Source organism: Aspergillus pseudonomiae (genome assembly GCF_009193645.1).
Source record: "Aspergillus pseudonomiae strain CBS 119388 unplaced genomic scaffold BDV37scaffold_14, whole genome shotgun sequence".
Taxonomy (NCBI): Eukaryota; Fungi; Ascomycota; class Eurotiomycetes; order Eurotiales; family Aspergillaceae; genus Aspergillus; species Aspergillus pseudonomiae.
The window spans coordinates 316,984-335,143 of record NW_022476006.1 but is presented as its reverse complement, the minus strand read 5'-3'; the positions used below and the strand labels follow the sequence as shown (position 1 = coordinate 335,143).

Sequence of the window (18,160 nt, the reverse complement as noted above, 5' to 3'; positions counted from 1 at the left end):
ATCCGTAGTCTCTGTTCGCTTATAGGTTGCCTAGAACGACCTCACTGCACATGGACAAAGGATGCAAGGATATTTCTTATGCCTGTCGCCCTCGTTCTACGCAGCAGTCAAATCTACTTTGGTTACGCTTTATCAGGCTTATAGTTCAGTTTATTAAGTGATATGTCACTCACACCAGCTAAGCAGTCAACTCGCAAGCAGCCTCAATTCCCGGAAACCGATCCCTAATCAAGCCGAATTTCTCAATAAGGATATCCTTCGATACCTGCTGGAAATTATGAAACGAAAACACCACACCCTTCATAAATACGATATCCCCGATACGGCTAGTCGTGACATCCAGTGACGTCTGCGGAAGATGAATAACTACATCCGCGATGGTATTAATGATCTCGATCAGCTTGGTGAGGATTGAGGATCCGTGCACGCGGATCGTATTTTGCGAGATCTTAGTGAGGAATTGTCTTAGCTGGCTGGAAAGTCGGAGCGGGAGTTCAAGGGACAGGGACGGACAGAGAGGACGAGAGGACAAAAGGCAGTTGGACATGGCCATCTGCCAGAGAAGAGTACGCATCCATTGTCTGGTGATGACGAGATCGGCTTGCTGTGTCTCGGATAACATCGACACTTCGAGCTCCCAGCGGGCATCGTCCAGCTCGCGGTGCTTTTGCTCTACCCATTTTGCGGATACTTGGCTTCTATCACCGATCCAGAAGTTGATGAAGGTTGGCTCGAGGATAAGGAAGGTTTTGATGACTTGGGTCCAGCCCTGGGAGATTCCGGGGGGTAGGTTGGGGTCAGCCTCAGGGAAGGAGTCGTGGGGGGACAGAGTGGCGGGAGAGAAGTGAACGATCGAAATGAATCGTTCGTGGATGAAGCATAACCAGTAGAGACGTTGGCGTCGGGCTCGTTCGGTAGGATGGAGACTTCCGAGAACGGTCTTGTCCTCAATCCGCAGCAGGTGGATCATGGCAATGGCTTCACGCAAATATACAAAGCCTAGGTCGTACTGACCGAGGCTCATGAAGCACATCTGGATGAAGATGTTCGTCATTGTGCGCAGAATGGACGGCCGAAACCCAAGAAACATTGGCGGCTGGATTTCGATGGATTGGTTGATGAGCTGGGTGACCTGCGTCGAGGCGCTGGACGTGGGGCGATTGGATTGCGTCAGGTCAATAGTCGCCGCAGCAAATGCGTATACAAATGCCGCGTTCTCTCTGTCAGAGTCCATTTTGCTGATTGCGTCATGCACCTCGTCGGCGGTCATGATGGGATTGAATGGGTATACGAAACGCATATATTCCGAGACCAGGCTTTCAAAGTACGAGGCTGAAGCTGATGATAAAGCAGGAGCGAGGAGTGGGTTTAGCGACGACTCCGTTTTATGTTTCGAGATAATCTCTCCTCGACGCAGCGAATGCTTCCTTGATCGCGCGAGCCGATTATCAGTGTATGTGCAAACTAGGCCCAAGTGCTCGCATTGCTGGCATCGTTGCTGACCATTACAGCGGACTTTCCTTCGCCCGCACGCGTCACATGCCTTGTGCACTCGGGGTCGACGGTAGTCCTCCATGGTGGTACGGTGGTAAATGCATGGGTCTAGCGCGCGATGTCGGTAGGAAGAGACATCGTCGGCCCCGCCTGTCTTACCCCAGGTTTTATATTGAATCCTTGCCTTGGCGCCTTGGCACGTGCCTGACGCTCGGATCTTTTACCGAGAATATTTTTGATTTGTTTTTACATTCCAAGAGAAGAAACAAAATCATGCATTCAGTCTAAGGCCGCTACCAAAATCATTATCTCTATCAACTAAAACAACAGCACACGTCCCTCAAACGGCTGCAACTCGTTCAGATTCCCCTCAACGTTACGCAGCAACACCTTCGGATCTTGCACAGCAGCGGGTTTCTCGAATTTCAGTGTCTCTTCGGAGAAGTTCAATACTACCAAAACTGACTGACCCTGCCCTCGCTTGATATATGTGAACACCTTCTCGTTTTGCTCGTCCAGGATCTCAAATTCCCCAAAGACCATGAGGTCGGCGTATTCTTTACGCAGCTGAATCACCCGTTTCCAGAATGACAAGACAGAGGACTGATCGTTCTCCTCCACCTCCACGTTTATCTCGGGGTAGTTGTCGTGGACACGCATCCATGTCTTTGCCGACGAGGAAGAGAAACCACCGTTAGCCCCCGGGCTCCACTGCATAGGAAGCCGGGCGTGGTCTCTCGCAAAGCGCTGGAGTGACTTCATAGCAGTTTCCAGCTCCACCGGGTCATCCTTCGAAACATTCCGCACCATTTGGTAGTAGTTTGTGCTGTCGACGTCTTTATATTCCTCGATGGTCCAGCTCTCCGGCGCATTGACCATGCCCATTTCCTGGCCTTGATAGATGAATTGTGTGCCTGACAATGTGCCCTGCATCATCGCAAGCATCTTCGCCGATGTGACTCTCAATTCTGGGGTCTTCTCGGAACCAAACCGAGAGATGGACCGACCCTGGTCGTGATTCTCCATGAACACTGTGGACCACCCATCTGTCCCCTTCATGATAACTTGAGTACCCTTGACAGCGGCCTTGAGCTCCGGCAGGGTCCAGCCCGGCAGCGTAGTCAAGAACTTATAGTCCTTTCCTTGTCCGAGGTCTACGATATCGAACTGAAAGACCATGTTGAGCTGGTTCTGTGCGGCGGACACATACCGCAGAATGCCATCGACCGTGTGCGTGTTTGGCAGCTCTCCCACCGTCATAGCGTCATATTTGGCAAGTACCTCATTCATCTCAGTGAGGTATTCGTGAATACGAGGTCCATTGCAGAACAAAGCGGGCGATATCTGCGTCTCAGACTTGGGATCCACGACCGGCGCATCTGGGTACTCTGGGTGCTTGCTGTACATGTTCACTGTATCCACACGGAATCCATCGACACCCTTCTGCAGCCAGAACTCCATGGCCGAGTCATAAACGGCACGGCGGGTCTCTGCATTCTCCCAGTTGAGGTCTGGCTGTTCTGTGCAAAACAAATGAAGATAATATTCTTGGGTTTGCTCGTCCCATTCCCAAGCACTCCCACCGAAGATACTGCGCCAGTTGTTTGGGGGCTTGCGGGCTCCACTGGCGTCGTATTTTGGAGGCTTCCAAATGTACCAGTCCCGCTTGGGGTTTGATTTGGACGACCGTGATTCCTTGAACCACTTGTGTTCGTGCGAGGTGTGATTGACAACCAGGTCCAGAATAATGCGCAGGCCGCGACGGTGGCACTCTTCGATGAGAACCTCCATGTCCTGGACTGTGCCGTATGGTGGGTAGACACTCTCATAGTCGGCGACATCATACCCCATGTCATACTGCGGGCTGTCATACATGGGTGAGATCCAGATCACGTCAACCCCAAGGCTGGTGATGTAGTCGAGAGAGGAGATGATTCCGGGGATGTCGCCAATTCCGTCATTGTTGGAGTCTTTGAAACTGGCCGGGTAGATTTGGTAGATGATGGCGTTCTTCCACCATTTTTCGCCGACTGGGGCTGGAGACATAATCAAGGGGTATAAGGTGTAAGGTAGAGATGAAGAGAAGATGGGGGAGAGAAATGTTTTCTGGCTGAACAACTTGGTCGGAAGGAAAGATATATAGCTGCCTTGGTGAGCAGTGCGATCATGGACCTCTCACGCCGAGAGATAACAACTGGCATGCACGATGTTGATCTACAGGATTGATACTGTTAATTGGCGCAATGTCGGCCCGAGCAGATATCGCTCCTGCATACTCAAGTGGCCCATGCGGTGTCCACCCGGCTCCAGCTTCAACCCCACAACACCTTTCCCCCGCATGACCGTTGACAGGATCGTTCTCACTGTTCCATTTTCCCATGGGGATCCTGGTTATATGATGCACATGTGCATAATACATATAGCTCACCTCGTATCAGCCAATATGGCCAGGGGGCCCGACTAAACTGGCTGCAGTTAGGGTTCTCCGCTTTAATATGTGCCCCGGCCCGACATTGAACCAATAGGAAGTCGAGGGCGAGTCTGGACACGATAAAATTGGCTCTAGGTCAAGCGTCTGGCCCACTCGATGCCCCTGTTTCACTACCACTATCTAATCGCATCTCGGGATAACTGAGCATTTGCCCTTTACACTAGTTGGTGTGGGCAAAAAGTGCACCTTAGTGCTAGCGTGTGCATCACTTCGTGTGAGTATGACATGCATGGAATAATTCGACCTGACTCTCCTGAAGGATGATTGTGAGTGGATTGGAAAACAACGTTTGCTTGTGAACAGAAGTCAATTCTTCCATTGCCTTCGAATTTTTTCCGGCCCGACATTCGGCCAATCAAATCCGTTTCTTTGGCCGTCAAAAATCCGGGGGGTTCCACCAGAGAGAATCTGGGGAAAACCTTCGCCCTCGCACTGCACCTGCAGACTGGTGGAGATTCAACCAGAGAATCATGCGGACTAGGGCAATCTTAATGCTCGTATAGTCCAGGTTAGGTGCATAGATCGTGCCATTGATTGTGGTCTGAGTCCTGTGTCGCAAGCTTCTATAAAGGCCCTGTATGTGCCTTCACTTCCCACACAATCATCCACTTCATTCGCAACAGCCCCGACGTGGCCTGCGGCATACCTGACCCAAAATGACTCCAGAAAAGGCCGCCATGTCTGAACACATTGAGAACGACAACCCACCGAGCCATGATGACCTCGACCTCCCCAACAGCACCGAGGCACAGGCAGCCATTGCGAAAGAACATGACATGACTCTATGGGAAGCCCTTCGGCTTTATCCCAAGGCCGTGGGGTGGTCTCTTCTGTTTTCCTGTGCCATCATCATGGAAGGCTATGATGTCGTCCTCATCGGCTCTTTCCTCGCATTTCCTGCATTTAACGAAAAATACGGAGGTCTCATGTCTGATGGGACCTACGGGCTCGAGGCTAAGTGGCAAGCAGGTGTAAATAACGCGATGGCCTGCGGTCAGATTATCGGACTTTTCCTCAACGGTCTTGTCTCAGAGCGCTTTGGATACCGCAAGACCCTGATGGCATGTCTTGCCGCCACTGTTGGTTTTGTTTTCATTCTGTTCTTTGCGCCCAATATCCAAACACTGGTGGTCGGCGAGCTCTTTATGGGCATCCCCCTTGGTGTATATCAAACCCTCGTCGTGACATACGCATCGGAAGTGTGTCCAATTGCGCTGCGCGCATATCTCACCACATATGTTAACCTCTGCTGGGTGCTCGGCCAATTGCTCGCCTCGGGCGTGTTGAAGGGTCTCGCCAATCGCACCGATCAATGGGCATATCGCATTCCCTTCGCCCTGCAATGGGTCTGGCCCGTCCCCATTTTCATTGGGGTGTTTCTAGCCCCCGAGAGCCCCTGGTGGCTCGTTCGAAAAGACCGCCGCGAAGACGCCGTCAAGGCTGTGAAACGACTGACCAGCGGTACCGCTGATTTCAACGCCGAAGAAACCGTATCGATGATCGTGTACACTGACGCACTCGAGCGACGCGCTGAAACCGGTACCTCCTACCTTGACTGCTTCAAGAAGACCGACTTACGCCGAACCGAAATCGCCTGCTGCGCGTGGGCAGCGCAGAGTCTGTGCGGCGCAGGCCTGATGGGCTATTCCACCGTCTTCTACCAGCGCGCGGGTCTCGCCGTGTCGCAGTCCTTCACCATGTCGCTCGTGCAGTACGCTCTGGGCGTAGTGGGGACATTCATCTCCTGGACGGCGATGTCGTACTTCGGCCGTCGCACCCTCTACGTCGGTGGCCTATTCCTCCTAGCCATTGTGCTATTCGTCATCGGGTTCGTCTCAATCGCTCCGTCCACCTCCGCCATCTCCTGGGCCACCGGCTCCATGCTTCTCGTCTATACCTTCATCTACGATTCCACCGTCGGACCCGTCTGCTTCGCTCTCGTGGGCGAAATCCCATCCTCCCGACTCCGTACTAAAACCGTGGTCCTTGCCCGAAACGTCTACAATATTCTAAACCTAGTCACTGGAATCATCATCCCCTACATGCTGAACGTGGACGCCTGGAACTGGCGTGGAAAGTCTGGTTTCTTCTGGGGTGCGCTGTGCGTTTGCTGTTTGACGTGGTCGTTCTTCCGCCTGCCAGAGCCTAAGGGACGGTCATATGCTGAGCTGGATCTGTTGTTTGAGAGACAGGTCAAGACGCGGGACTTTGCGACAGCTAAGACTGGGTTGGAGGATCTGCAGGGCGACGAGAAGGATGATATGGTGAAGGTATGAGTTTTGGTATGGGATTCAGTTAGGTTTTGTGTAATAAGGTGCAAGTGGTGTTCTTGTGTAGGGAGTTTCTGTCATACTATTTCGTTCAGTTATATACTTTCCAGATGTTTGTACCTTGTTTTGTTCCGAATTGGCTTTGCAGAAGGCCTAGAAGGTCTCGCAGATATATAACATAGCCTTGTTCAAACATGAAATAATTTAACTCATTGAATTGACATCGCAGTACAATTTAGGCATCATAGATTAGATCCAATGGCTATAATAGCTTATAAGAGATGGATATCTTGAGTCATATCTAATCAGCTTTGTTAAGTTCCTCAAGCTCTGTAGGATAATATGCAATCTACTGTATTCCCTAGGGAATTAAGGCATTTACCACGGTTATCGGGAACTTTCTACACAAAACAGTGTTATTTTTCTTCCTGAATTCATCATTGACTGATGCATTGCCGTTAGTTAATCTTGAGGAGCTCAACCTCGCTGCAAGGTAACAGTTAGTCTCACAACATTGTTGTCAGGTTTGCGTGACTCTGCAGACTTACAAGATGAGAGTAGAGTTTGCAGGGATCTTGCCAGCCGCCCTACGTAGAGAAGATTATTAGAATAGGTTCACTCGACGCACTTCGCAGCGTTTCAAAATGATTAACTGAATATTGTCTGGTAGCATACTTGTCACCGTAGCCATAGTCCCTAAATAAAATGGTCAGTATTATGCTATATTTCTACATCTTGTAAGGGAAGTTTGACTTACGGAGTAATGGTCAGAGTAGACTTCTCTCCCAGGCTCATCTGCATAACACCCTCATCCCAACCTAGCCCGTCAATGTTAGCAATGCAAGACAATACATCAAATGACGGCCAGTAGCTAAGAAGAGCTTACCCTTGATAACCTTTCCAACCCCAATCTGCACATTCAAAGGGCCACGGCCCGGCGACCTAGAACTATCAAACCTATTGACTTACTCAGCATTCCAAAGCCCCTGTATAAGAAGCCGAAGACTCCGGTGGAGGATAAGCCGGCTTACTGCTTGCCCTGGAAGCCCTTGTTGGCCTTCTTAGCGTCGTAGATCCAGCCGGTGTAGTGGATCGAGACCTTGTCACCGGAAGCGGGCGAGGGGCCGCTGCCGCGGGTGATGATCTTTCTCTCAACACCCATAATGAATGTTTATTTTGTAGGAAATGTAAGAGTGACAAGAAGTACTGGGAGTTGGTGGAACAAGAGAGGTTAGAGGGGAGAGGGAACGCTGATTCGTATTTTTCCTCGAAGTGGGGGTGCGGTTCTTATCATTTCTGCCAGCAGATTCCTGTACTGATGGTGATGATTCCGTATTTTTGGACTTATACTTAAGTGGTCAGTGTAAAAACTCGATATCTATATATTCTATGTATTCATCCACCATATGTGACCTTTTAAGGATCTAAATAACTGAGAATTGGCTTTATATTTCATGTGTAATAGAATGTATTTGGCTTCACGTGATTTGTAACCAGATTATATAATCAGCGCTCAAGTGACTGTCATGTGACTGCCTTGTATTATTACCATGCCGTTAGTTACCACACGAACGAATCCACTGCGGTTAAGTCAAGCCTTCCCTATAACCCCACCATTACAATTATAGGGAGGGTAGTCTACTTTTTTTATTGCTACTATTTTACCATAGATTGCGATTTGCTAAGAGCAATGGTACCGGATAGCAGAATCTCACCCATTCATTTTTAAAGGGTACGCACGGTTCTCAAGGCTGCTTTCACTCAGCAGCAATACTGAGTGGACTAGATGAGTACCTCGTCCAGATGGGACCAGGTGATTGACAAAGGGAGTAGCCCTCGGAGTCCGGTGCTTTCCCTGGTCTCCTACTAAATACACAACATCTACTCCACGCACCGCCGTGGCATCAAAAACCCCCCTTAGGACGGAGATAAATGGAGTGGCTAGATTAGCTCTTGGTGCCTCAGGCCGCGAAGCCCCGCCCTTGACGCGGTATTGGCTTGGTCGGCCAGACTGATGGAAACCTCCTAGTTCAGTGGTGAATCTAGTCGGGGCGTTTAGGCCGGACTGCAATATGGTCGTGTCTGATAATGGAGATGCGACTCTTGGGATATATGATAACGAAATTCCAGTCTTGTTCATGAGCGTCGTTCCGGAAACGACGTCTACAACTTGGATGACTAGTCAATGGTTTAAACACTAATCCAAACCTATTATAGAAAATGCATATGGGATAAGATATTCAGTCAGGACTTGGAATGCGTCGAGGAGATAAACAAATTGGTACGTGACGAATTTAAGGAAAGGGGTTGCTAGTATGATCGATTTCCTTTCTGTGAAATGATTCATAAAGTGTTTCCCCTCTTGCTTCAGCGAACAAGAGTAGCTACGCCTATTTAAATGAGCGATTTAATAGAGTTTCTAAATGTCTTTCTAGTAAACTAGCCCTGGTTTACTTCCTAATTTAAATAGAATCGGCTGCCTGAGTATGTTGCAAGGGATAGTGAGTTTTTGAATCTAGATACTTATTGGTCGAAATATAATATATCTTAACCGCCACCATTACTCCCCGTTTACAAGTCTCAAAGCGAGATTCAGTTTTATTTGACTTTAAATTCAACTTGATAGTAATCAACTACTACAAGAAATATATTTATAGAAGAATATAGATAGTGCCTCGGTATCCTAAAATTTCCCCCGCAAACCCCGCACGCTTGGTCATCAAGCGCCGATTTGAAAGGCTTCCTGGCGCGTAAGCACCTTGTAAAGTGCCATAAATCCGCCTAAGCCCGACAGTAAGCCGCTTCATGCCATATGGGTATAAAAGACCTCTTTTCCGACATCAAGAACTTGCCCACACAACTATTTTCTTTATACAGTGTCCTCCCTATCAAAAAGGTCAGTTACCATAATCGTATAGAATAATTCGATTACCATCCTCCCAGTCTAATGCTGAAAGCTAGATCGCCAAAACTCCGGCAGATCTCTAAAATCCAATCATGCCCGAATCGATCATCATCCGCAGCTCCTCCAACGGTGGCCAGGCCACCGTCAAGCCCACCGCCACGTTCACAGGTGATGTTTATTTCGACGTCTTGCATAGGGATGAAAAGACTACGATGGCCAATGTTACTTTCACTCCCTGTGCACGGACATATTGGCACACCCATGAAGAAGGGCAATTCCTGAAGGTTGTAGCCGGTTCTGGTTGGATCTGTGACCAGGGCAGCGAGCCACGTCGCATCAAGATGGGAGATCTGATCTGGGCTCCCCCGGGAACGACCCACTGGCATGGAGCGGATGATGGTAACATCATGACACATTTCGTGATTGGTTTGGGTAAGACTACATGGCACGATCCAGTGACTGATGAGCAATATGATGCCAAGAAGGATTAGCTTTGGGGAAGGAAAGACTATGTGATACAACATAAAGGAATGTGCTTCGGTTGAGTTCATTTGGAACTCCTTCCAGGGACAAGTGGCACATTGGGAAACGGACTTGTTTCATTGTGAAGAAGTGATTAATTGGATCATCGATACTCTAGCAACCTTGATATCTACAGGAAAAGTAGCCAGTCTCCAACTCTCAGTTGTGTCTGTGACTCCCATAGGTACATACATCATGGATATCGTACTTCTTAGGCGTTGGAACTGTTTATTTGTGATTTTGATCTGGAGTAGATGCATGTCCGGACTCTGTAGGTGTAGAAACGCCTCTTTTGTAACCACGGGAATTGCCATGGATGAATTCATCATAAAAAGCCACAGGCTCTGGGGTATGGTAGTCACCAGGACGATCTTCTATGTGGTCGAGCCGGAATTTGGTAATATCCTGCTCAGACGCATTAGACAGCAGTCATATGTATGCAAGTACACAGTCTCAGATGTGAGTGAAGTCAAAAAGGCTGAAATAGAGTTTTGGAGCTTCTGTTTGGATACCTAGCTATCAATAAGTCCTTCCGGCGCAGTCATACTATGGAGCCGTCTCCACAGTGGATTTATCGGGGCATCCGCATCGCTGCGATAGTCAATTTGGTTAGTACCTCACATCTGGATATACCATTCCACATGAGGAAAGTCGTGGGTTACCAGCAACTGATCACTCTTAGCCCGCCTAGGACGGTTATTGAAATCTGCATGTGGGTGGTCACAGTGAGCATTGAAAATAAAGCCGTCCTCGACGTCTTCCAGTCTGATCATGTGGCACTCTCGTTAGATGTCATGCCCGCCTCTATGAGATATGAAATAGCGAAAATGTCAACCACTGAAACCATTATTTCCCCGTAGATAGATATTGAGACAACGTTCATCTGCTACAGCCATGGACATGGTTATGTCGTGGTCGGATATCGCACCCTCAAGGACAGGTCTTGTCCTCCACGTTTCGATTCTCATAACTATTTAAGATCTGTCTTGTACGCACTGATTAATGGACCTTTGCGAATGGTATTGTTGAATCACTTTGGTGTGAAAGACCCAGATTTCCGGCCTCCCCCAACTCGCACTTTTGCGAGTCCGCATGTACTGACAGGAACGCTGCACATAGATGCCTAGACATCTAAGTTAGTTCGATACAATGAGATCTCGATAGTTCTCTTCTGAGACATCAATGGTATCCTTTTGTCTCAGACCAAAGCACAAATCCCGGAAAGCTATTTGGCAGGATAGATGCGACCGGCTTTTGGTTTGGTAGCTGGAGATGGGCTAACTGAATAAGTATATGATATGATACTATGATCGCCAAATAAAGCTAGATATTTGGGTTTCAAACACGAGCGGGTCTGGCATGTCTCACCCACTTTTTGGGTCTAATTTCCAAGGGGGGATCTTCCCCGGAATTTCAGACCATCAGCGATTCAATTCCCGTCGATCATCCGAATATTTAGGCCTTTTCACGTCAATGTAGGTCACAGCTAACCCGTTTTGGAATTGAAATCGTCCAATTTTGAGGCACCATGGTTCCCAATCCTTAGCTATACTAGGGACGGGGGATTCTTCTCTCCATGTGCGGGGTCGCCGGCAAGGTATAAAGCTGCCCAAGTATCTCTGGATTGCTACCATCCTATTCTCATCAGCATCATCTTCAGCATCATTATCCATACCTCCTCAGTGCTCTCTACCTCGGCCCAATCGATTCACTCGAATAACTCCCATTACCATGAAATTCTCCGTCCTCTCTATCCTCACCCTCGGCCTCACCGCCGGTGTCCTCGCCGCCCCTGCCAACGTGGAGCGCGATCTCCCTACCATTAAGGGTGTCCTATCTGGCATAGGCCCCAAAGTTGATGCCCTCAACTCAGCAATCCAGGCATACACGGGCGGCGACGTAGCCAAGGTTCAACAAGCCTCCGACAACCTTGTAAATGCCATCAATGCCGGCACTACTAAGGTTAGCAGCACCTCTGCTCTCAGCGGCGGCGATGCTCTCGGTCTTCCTGGCCCCGTGAACGAACTCAAGCAGAAGATCACTACAGCCGTTACCCACCTATCAGGCAAGAAGTCCCAGATTGTCCAGGCCGGCAAGGGCGGTCAGACCTATAACGACTTGGTCCAGCAGAAGAACGCAGCTAAAAAGCTATCGGATACGATTGTTTCCAAGGTTCCTGATAATTTGCAGAATATTGCCTCTGGAATCGCGGGGGGTATATCCGATGCTATTGAGAAGGGTGTCAAGGACTTCCAAGACCAGGCTGGAAAGGGTGCCAAGCGCGATGTCGCGAGCACCGAGGCAGTCGCTGCCATTGCCGTCTAAGCATAGGCCTGGGCGAATTACTTCCCGATTTTGAGCCGTTGGTTAGTTTTGGTTAGCACCGATGTGCCATGGACCGTGTCGTTATGCGATCGAAGCTCGTGAGAGATGGGGCAGGTAGAACGGGAGCAATTGAGTGGGATACCAGTACTCGAGCAGCGTTTCAAATATAGTTTGACAGCATTACGTATTTAATGTTATTCGGGCGTTTCGCATTTCTCAGTCCCATAATTCTCCAAGCTTAAACAGTTTCTTGTAGTCACATGGTTACTTGACTGTGGTGAAGAAGAGTAGTAACCTTGTCTGCAATTGCGAGCAGGGATCTCGGTCTGACACTAGGCAACCATAGATTAAGCCATCTGAAGTATCCTGTGTGTCATTTACTGCTATTTGTTCCACTTATATGCTTCAAGACCTTCCAATCTATTTTAATTTCATAATATTCTATCCTTATCGATGGTATCCTGTCTCTGTTGTACTATCACAAATGGGCCACTTACGTATCATCACAGGTATGGACATCCCAACTGATTAAACGAGAACATAATGAATTTATTTGGTAGATATATAATTTATATATCAATTTCCTACACCTCCAACAAAGCCATCAACGTGTCAGCGGGTGTACGCTTTGGTGCAGCAAGCTGCAGCACTTCCTTGCTGGTTGTAGAGGCCGTGCACTTCCCTTCCCACGCCGTCATCAGAGCGTATTTCATGGACAATATAACGTTCTTAGATTGTTGGGCTCCCAAGGATCCAGGCTCGAGAAATGAATCAACAAACGACATGTCCTCATAGCTAATATGTTGAACTTTTGTACCGGTATGCTGCTCAACCATATTGACGATTTGGCCCCCAGTGATGTCTTCTGGACCATTAAGCACGTACTTGGCTTTGTTGTGTACAGTAGTGTCATCCTGGGACAAGAGAAAAGCTGCAAAACGTCCAACCTCATCGGGATCAACAATGCCGACAGGAGCATCCTTTGCCGCCATTAACTTCAAAGTGTCTTGGGTCCCAGTCTTGCGGTACCGCTTGATAAACTCCGCGGCTGTAGAGAGGTAGAACGGTGAAAAGATATTGGCCTGGAGCGAAGTCCACTGCAGATTGCTGAATTCTGGTGAGCTCAGCAGGGCCTCGATCGCCCAATGCGCGCGCGGGTAGTAGGCGTCGCAGTCTGGTCGAACGTTTGCAGCAGTGGTTGAGATTCGTACGACGTACTTGACTCCAGCTTTCAGGGCAGCCAAATGGAATGTTGATTCTTCGGCGAATTGATTGGGCGCATTGTGTGATGCAATGAATGCCCTGACTACCTCGTGTTTGCGGAGCCAGTCGGCGGTGATTTCAACCCAATTCTGCTCGACCATCTCGACACCAGGCACTTTTGCGAGCTGCTTGGCGACCGCACTATCCAGGGAACGTGTGAGGCCAATGACTCGGTGATTGGACAGAGATTTTGTAGCTTTGAGTAGCTTTGGCAACGTTTCAGTAACACTTCGGCCAGTGTTACCGGTTGCACCGATAATTAGGATTGAGGGAGCCATAGTACAAGGAAACAAGGGTACTGTTTGAAAGTTGATGAAAAAAGATGTGTTAGAGTATCGCCAAATTGCTGCGGTGTTGATTGTGAATTTATAGGTTGCTACGAACCTCCGGAGGCTAGAAGTTGCTTAACAATACGGTTAATGTGGATGTATACTATGTCTGGGTGAGTGGGATCTCCGGCTGTAGTGGGATCTCCGTCGATTATGAATCCATGGCTGTGTTTACATAATCCATCAAACCTACTTCGTTAACAACCATTCCTCGGTGCAATTTGGCAACTGTGTTAGCTTTTTAAGTTTCGTGAACAAGGCACTCTCTATAGCCCTGCTGGATGAGAACTCCAGATCCGGCATGGACCCCACAGGAAAATTCGGCTGTGAATTTCCTGGCTGCAACGCAAGCTACGCGCGGAAGGGCCACCTGAATCGCCACAAAGTGCAACATGCCCCCCAGCGGTCATTTCGATGTCTAGTGTGTGGTCAGGGATTTAGGAGAAAGTAAGGAGGCCATTCTTGGCTATTTGATATGTCTTATGTTCCAACCACAACCCATTGCATCTAGGGATATACTCCGTCGACATATGCGGCAGAGGCATGAAGGAAGTGATCTCGCGCCATCAATAAAACAAGCCTGTGTAAATTGTCGGCATCTCAAATCTCGTTGTGAAGGGGGTCCACCCTGCACTGGATGCATTCGCCGCCGTATGCACTGTTCCTTCAATGATGGACCCAGGTATCGTCTACGACAGGCTCTCGAGCCCGGTTCGTCCGGGAAAATACAACACTTCCTCAAGTTGTACTTCGAGACATTCCATCCACATTGGCCGTTCATTCACCAAGGTTCATTTAACCAAAGCAAGGAGACAACTCTGCTTGTACAGTCAATGGTTGTCATTGGCATGTGGTCTAGTGGTGTGCAGAGTAACCGGTCCGCAGCAATCGAACTCCATGCAATTCTCAATTCGGCTATCTATGAACAAAGAGTTTGTCTCCTTAAAACCCCCGGCTTGTGAATATGTTACTAACCGGAGAACCTACAGGAGAAGTGGGATGCTTCAATTTCAAAGGATGCGTCGAGCAATTGCTCATGGCCCATTCCAATGTACCAGGCCATTCTACTTCACGTAATATTCTCATTAATAGGTAAAGGCAATGTAGATCTTGGGCTCGATCTGAAACCTTCCCTACCGGCCACTGATCTTGATCTTCTCTCTTCATTGGTGCTGAGCTGCAGAGCATTAGGCATGTTTTATTATCCAAATATGCTTGCACGGTACCACCCGGACGACCTGGCCGACTATGTCTTGGTTGGGGTCGAAGAGGTTAAACGTTTCGATATAGCTCTGTTCAGAGTCTGCAAGTCGATAGGCTCGGATAGAGGGGAGACTCATCTAGAGCATCGTGATACTTCAAGGGCAAGGTGGCAGGTCACTGCAAGCGAGCTACAATTTCCGATGCCGAAGAATGAGTTGATGTGGAACGCTATAACCGAAAATGAGTGGAAAGCTGCTGCTACAGAGGGCATGGAATGCATCAATCTGAGTGATTCTATGGAGTCACAGTGGATCTCCAACTCATCAGAGCTTCTACAGCTAACCTAAACTGGCTACTGTATGGTGCCACTACGTTCCAGACTAAGGGTCCTTTGTGTCTTTGTCCATTTGATGGAGGTTAACTGAATTTGGAGTCCAACATCGTCCTTTAACGTCAGATGTGTCGTGAACGGTCCATGACAATCTCCCTTTCTCTAGAAGTTCTATCTTTGTGATAGATGCAAGGATAAAGGTATGGTCTCAATGTGAGAGGTCGAGAACTGAGTGGAGAAGTACCTGAATGACTACAGTACACTGTTCAGAAAATATGTTAAATGATAGTCGGAACTGATCCAAGGTGCTGTAAACTTGTAGGGAGTAAAGGTGTGAATCATTCTAGGGGTGAGAAAGATCTCACTAGCTTGCCACGGAGCTAGGCCGTCTTCCTTTGTTCAGCTCAAGTTCTACCCCAGCTAACCTACGGCGTTGAATGACGCGCAAGGGCCCACACAACGCTCAATGTCTTTCTTACTAACCCCAGATGACCACACGAAGGAGCCCCACACCGTTGCCAATCCATAGGATGTAAGATGCTTTTTCTAGATCTCGCTGTTAAAGTCAGATATTGGGTGTCTACCTGGCACAGGGTCACGTGCCAGGGCATTGGTATTCTTGGCCCAACATCCATAACTTTATCTGCGATTATTCTTCCTTCTTTTCTTACAATACATTCCACACAATGGCGTCTGCCTTGTTCACAGACCCCAATGGTGAGACCTTGCAGGACAATGAAGCTTTTGGATAGGGAATAACAGGGGTTGTGATCCACTGTATACCAAACCAAAAACTGCTATCAATTTTACTATGCACTTAAACAAGTTGGGCGCCAAGAATATCCGCCATGAACAGCCAAGAAAGCTTTTATTATCAAACTCCTACGCAAGCTCTCAACACTAGACTGATATAGGAAACCCGTCATTTCAGAAGTCCCGAGGCCACTGGTACGTGTCTCAGACATCAGTGAAAGATCGATGTCTCTAGACCGAAGTAGATCGCGATAGCTGTGTGCTATGCCGCGGTGGATAGGGGTTCTGAGACTTCGTCCATGTCCATTCAATATGAGTGTAGAGCAATGGCTCGGCAACAAAGCGCCAGCTCCTCCGCGTCAGGCATACGGCGGAAAGATCGCTGGGCGATAGGGGTGCAAGTATCATGTGTAAAAGCTCCGGGGGGGGTTGAGAACAGCGGATGCCATTTTACTTTATGTTTCCTGACCTTTCAGGGGATACTCGATAAGGCATAAACTGATGCTAGAGGTCTAATGCCAATTAGGAGCAGCAGGGCAACGTGAACTTAACTGTCAACCGTTCGCGGGTAAAGGATTTACAGAATTTCCTACTTCCTGCTCGCGCGGACTACTAATTCACACTAGTCGAACACTAACTTTGGTTTGTTAGTCTCGCATAATGAGGACGGTTGTACGGCGGACTCAATCGAGGTTCCGGACAATGTAAAATATTGCCAGCTTTATCAATACTACCAACGCACTATTCAGCTGACCAAGTAAGTCTATTTATAGGGTTCCATTATATCTATTAATCAATTACATTCTTTCTTTAACTCGTTCTAGAATAAAGCTCTGGATTATGAACTAGTCCGAGTTCGAGATATATCCTGTCTTTTGTTACTGCCTGGAAATATCTTTAGAAATCACCGATATACTTTTCTTAGAAGCTATCAGTATCCCGGGAGTAGTAACGATATTTGAGGGTAGTAAAATACTATTTTTAGGGGCAGGTAGTAGAGAGATCTAGCAAAGTACATACGTGGTAGCCGTGGCTTTATGTAAAACGCTTAGATTTCGGTGAGCAATCTTGCCTCTGGAATTTCAGCCACCGGAGTACATCGCGTTTCAACATCCCGTCCGGCGTACCTAAAATCATGCATCTCATACCCTCGACCGCCCTTTGTCGGAGCACTACTCCGTAGTCCGTCCTGGGTTGCTGTTAGTTAACTAACCCCAGAGCAGACAAGTCTTCACCTCCCACGCCACCACCTACAAAAGAAAGGTCGTTGTCAATCAGTGCTCAAAGCGCGGTGAACCTCATCCTCACGTCAGAGGAGCTTTGTGATTTTCTCTCCAACACGGAAGCAAGGCAACAGTCGCAGACTCTACTCCAAGGCTCAATCAATCGGATTCGGCCAGGCGTTTTGAAACGTCGTCGAACGCAAACCCCTCCGGAACGGGTAAGCTCAGAGGAGGAAGAATCTGTCGGAAGGCGAGGAGAGAGCAAATGAGGGCGCCAAAGCAGCGACTACCGCCCCAGGTCCTCTTCTGAGGACCCGAAGCGCGAGTTTCGTTGAATGTGTAGATAAAATATTGCTCTCGTCTTTGCGGCATTGTCAAACCACGTGACCTTCATTTGAACAGGTTCCATAACAGCATAAACCCGCATGTCTATTAAAGTCGCAGAATACTTCTTGGGTTGCACTGTATTGTTTGTCTTCAGTTGTCTACTGGGTTGGTTTATGGAAATCAAGGCATTGTAACCCGCATCTGTGCATTTCGATTGTAACAAATACAAACATAACAGAGCCTCTGCATTCGCAAATAAATATGGGAAAACCTATTACAGGGAGAAAAACCCATATCAAGGCTAGACTAAAGAAACAGGAATCAATATGTTCACCGTAGCCCCCATATTCCGCCTGGACAGCTAGAGACACATCAGCAGGAACAATTGGTTAATACTGTGAATAGCTCTTAGCCAAGACTATAGATTCATAACATACAGTACGTCGAATACCATCACCCCGGCTCAGCTCCAGTCCTGGCTGATCAAGATAAAATGCTCAGAAGTCACCCTACCAAATTTAGCCATAGCTTTTCACCAAATCAATCTTCTAATTAACATCACCTGCTACTCACCGTGTCCTATTTTGAACCTTTGTTAGTTATCCCCGGTCAATTCTCCATGATGAGTCATAACGTACCTTCTATACCAATTTTAGCTCTCCTTCGTTCAGCCAACCTTTCTTTTATGAAGAATTATGACGCACCTTCTGTAATTTTTGATTCT

General features: G+C 48.1%; 9 protein-coding genes across 9 annotated transcripts; 4 read left to right on the top strand and 5 right to left on the bottom strand.

Moving 5' to 3' along the window:
- Positions 1-178: 178 nt before the first annotated feature.
- BDV37DRAFT_280508 (Zn(II)2Cys6 transcription factor) lies at positions 179-1,576 on the bottom strand (the record flags this gene model as incomplete). The annotated part of the gene is made up of 1 exon (XM_032086587.1): positions 179-1,576. One exon carries the CDS (start codon positions 1,574-1,576, stop codon positions 179-181), a length of 1,398 nt encoding a protein of 465 aa, XP_031944221.1.
- Positions 1,577-1,774: 198 nt separating this feature from the next.
- BDV37DRAFT_242167 (glycoside hydrolase family 13 protein) lies at positions 1,775-3,836 on the bottom strand. The gene has a single exon (XM_032081280.1). The coding sequence runs from the start codon at positions 3,538-3,540 to the stop codon at positions 1,813-1,815; it is 1,728 nt and encodes a 575-aa protein (XP_031944220.1). The 5' UTR covers positions 3,541-3,836; the 3' UTR covers positions 1,775-1,812.
- Positions 3,837-4,360: 524 nt separating this feature from the next.
- On the top strand, positions 4,361-6,411 carry BDV37DRAFT_242166 (MFS maltose permease MalP). Its single transcript, XM_032081279.1, has one exon. It carries the CDS (start codon positions 4,642-4,644, stop codon positions 6,259-6,261), a length of 1,620 nt encoding a protein of 539 aa, XP_031944219.1. The 5' UTR covers positions 4,361-4,641; the 3' UTR covers positions 6,262-6,411.
- BDV37DRAFT_242165 (FKBP-type peptidyl-prolyl cis-trans isomerase) lies at positions 6,402-7,485 on the bottom strand. The gene is made up of 6 exons (XM_032081278.1): positions 7,287-7,485; positions 7,142-7,212; positions 7,013-7,073; positions 6,931-6,951; positions 6,804-6,842; positions 6,402-6,741 (listed from the first exon to the last, which is right to left on the bottom strand). The coding sequence occupies exons 1-6, from the start codon at positions 7,415-7,417 to the stop codon at positions 6,714-6,716; spliced, it is 351 nt and encodes a 116-aa protein (XP_031944218.1). The 5' UTR covers positions 7,418-7,485; the 3' UTR covers positions 6,402-6,713.
- Positions 7,486-9,252: 1,767 nt separating this feature from the next.
- Positions 9,253-9,651, top strand: BDV37DRAFT_280504 (cupin domain-containing protein; the record flags this gene model as incomplete). The annotated part of the gene is made up of 1 exon (XM_032086586.1): positions 9,253-9,651. One exon carries the CDS (start codon positions 9,253-9,255, stop codon positions 9,649-9,651), a length of 399 nt encoding a protein of 132 aa, XP_031944217.1.
- Positions 9,652-11,346: 1,695 nt separating this feature from the next.
- Positions 11,347-12,007, top strand: BDV37DRAFT_291597 (cell wall mannoprotein 1 family protein; the record flags this gene model as incomplete). Its single annotated transcript, XM_032088985.1, has 1 exon — positions 11,347-12,007. Exon 1 carries the CDS (start codon positions 11,414-11,416, stop codon positions 12,005-12,007), a length of 594 nt encoding a protein of 197 aa, XP_031944216.1. The 5' UTR covers positions 11,347-11,413.
- A 584-nt stretch (positions 12,008-12,591) lies between these two features.
- On the bottom strand, positions 12,592-13,548 carry BDV37DRAFT_269613 (NmrA-like family protein; the record flags this gene model as incomplete). Its single annotated transcript, XM_032084397.1, has 1 exon — positions 12,592-13,548. The coding sequence occupies one exon, from the start codon at positions 13,546-13,548 to the stop codon at positions 12,592-12,594; it is 957 nt and encodes a 318-aa protein (XP_031944215.1).
- A 352-nt stretch (positions 13,549-13,900) lies between these two features.
- Positions 13,901-15,149, top strand: BDV37DRAFT_291593 (Zn(II)2Cys6 transcription factor; the record flags this gene model as incomplete). The annotated part of the gene is made up of 3 exons (XM_032088984.1): positions 13,901-14,046; positions 14,111-14,531; positions 14,589-15,149. 3 exons carry the CDS (start codon positions 13,901-13,903, stop codon positions 15,147-15,149), a joined length of 1,128 nt encoding a protein of 375 aa, XP_031944214.1.
- Positions 15,150-16,893: 1,744 nt separating this feature from the next.
- On the bottom strand, positions 16,894-17,572 carry BDV37DRAFT_242162 (uncharacterized protein). Its single transcript, XM_032081277.1, has 2 exons — positions 17,141-17,572; positions 16,894-17,075 (listed from the first exon to the last, which is right to left on the bottom strand). The coding sequence occupies exon 1, from the start codon at positions 17,479-17,481 to the stop codon at positions 17,269-17,271; it is 213 nt and encodes a 70-aa protein (XP_031944213.1). The 5' UTR covers positions 17,482-17,572; the 3' UTR covers positions 16,894-17,075; positions 17,141-17,268.
- Positions 17,573-18,160: the final 588 nt, after the last annotated feature.

Bases quoted from the DNA above. Each gene is read 5' to 3' on its own strand.
- BDV37DRAFT_242167 (XM_032081280.1), bottom strand. From the start codon at position 3,540: ATGTCTCCAGCCCCAGTCGGCGAAAAATGGTGGAAGAACGCCATCATC.
- BDV37DRAFT_242166 (XM_032081279.1), top strand. From the start codon at position 4,642: ATGACTCCAGAAAAGGCCGCCATGTCTGAACACATTGAGAACGACAAC.
- BDV37DRAFT_242165 (XM_032081278.1), bottom strand. From the start codon at position 7,417: ATGGGTGTTGAGAGAAAGATCATCACCCGCGGCAGCGGCCCCTCGCCC. The intron at 7,213-7,286 runs GTAAGCCGGCTT...GTAAGTCAATAG, and splicing joins AAGGGCTTCCAGGGCAAGCA to GTTTGATAGTTCTAGGTCGC. The intron at 6,952-7,012 runs GTAAGTCAAACT...CATTTTATTTAG, and splicing joins TCTACTCTGACCATTACTCC to GGACTATGGCTACGGTGACA.
- BDV37DRAFT_242162 (XM_032081277.1), bottom strand. From the start codon at position 17,481: ATGCCGCAAAGACGAGAGCAATATTTTATCTACACATTCAACGAAACT.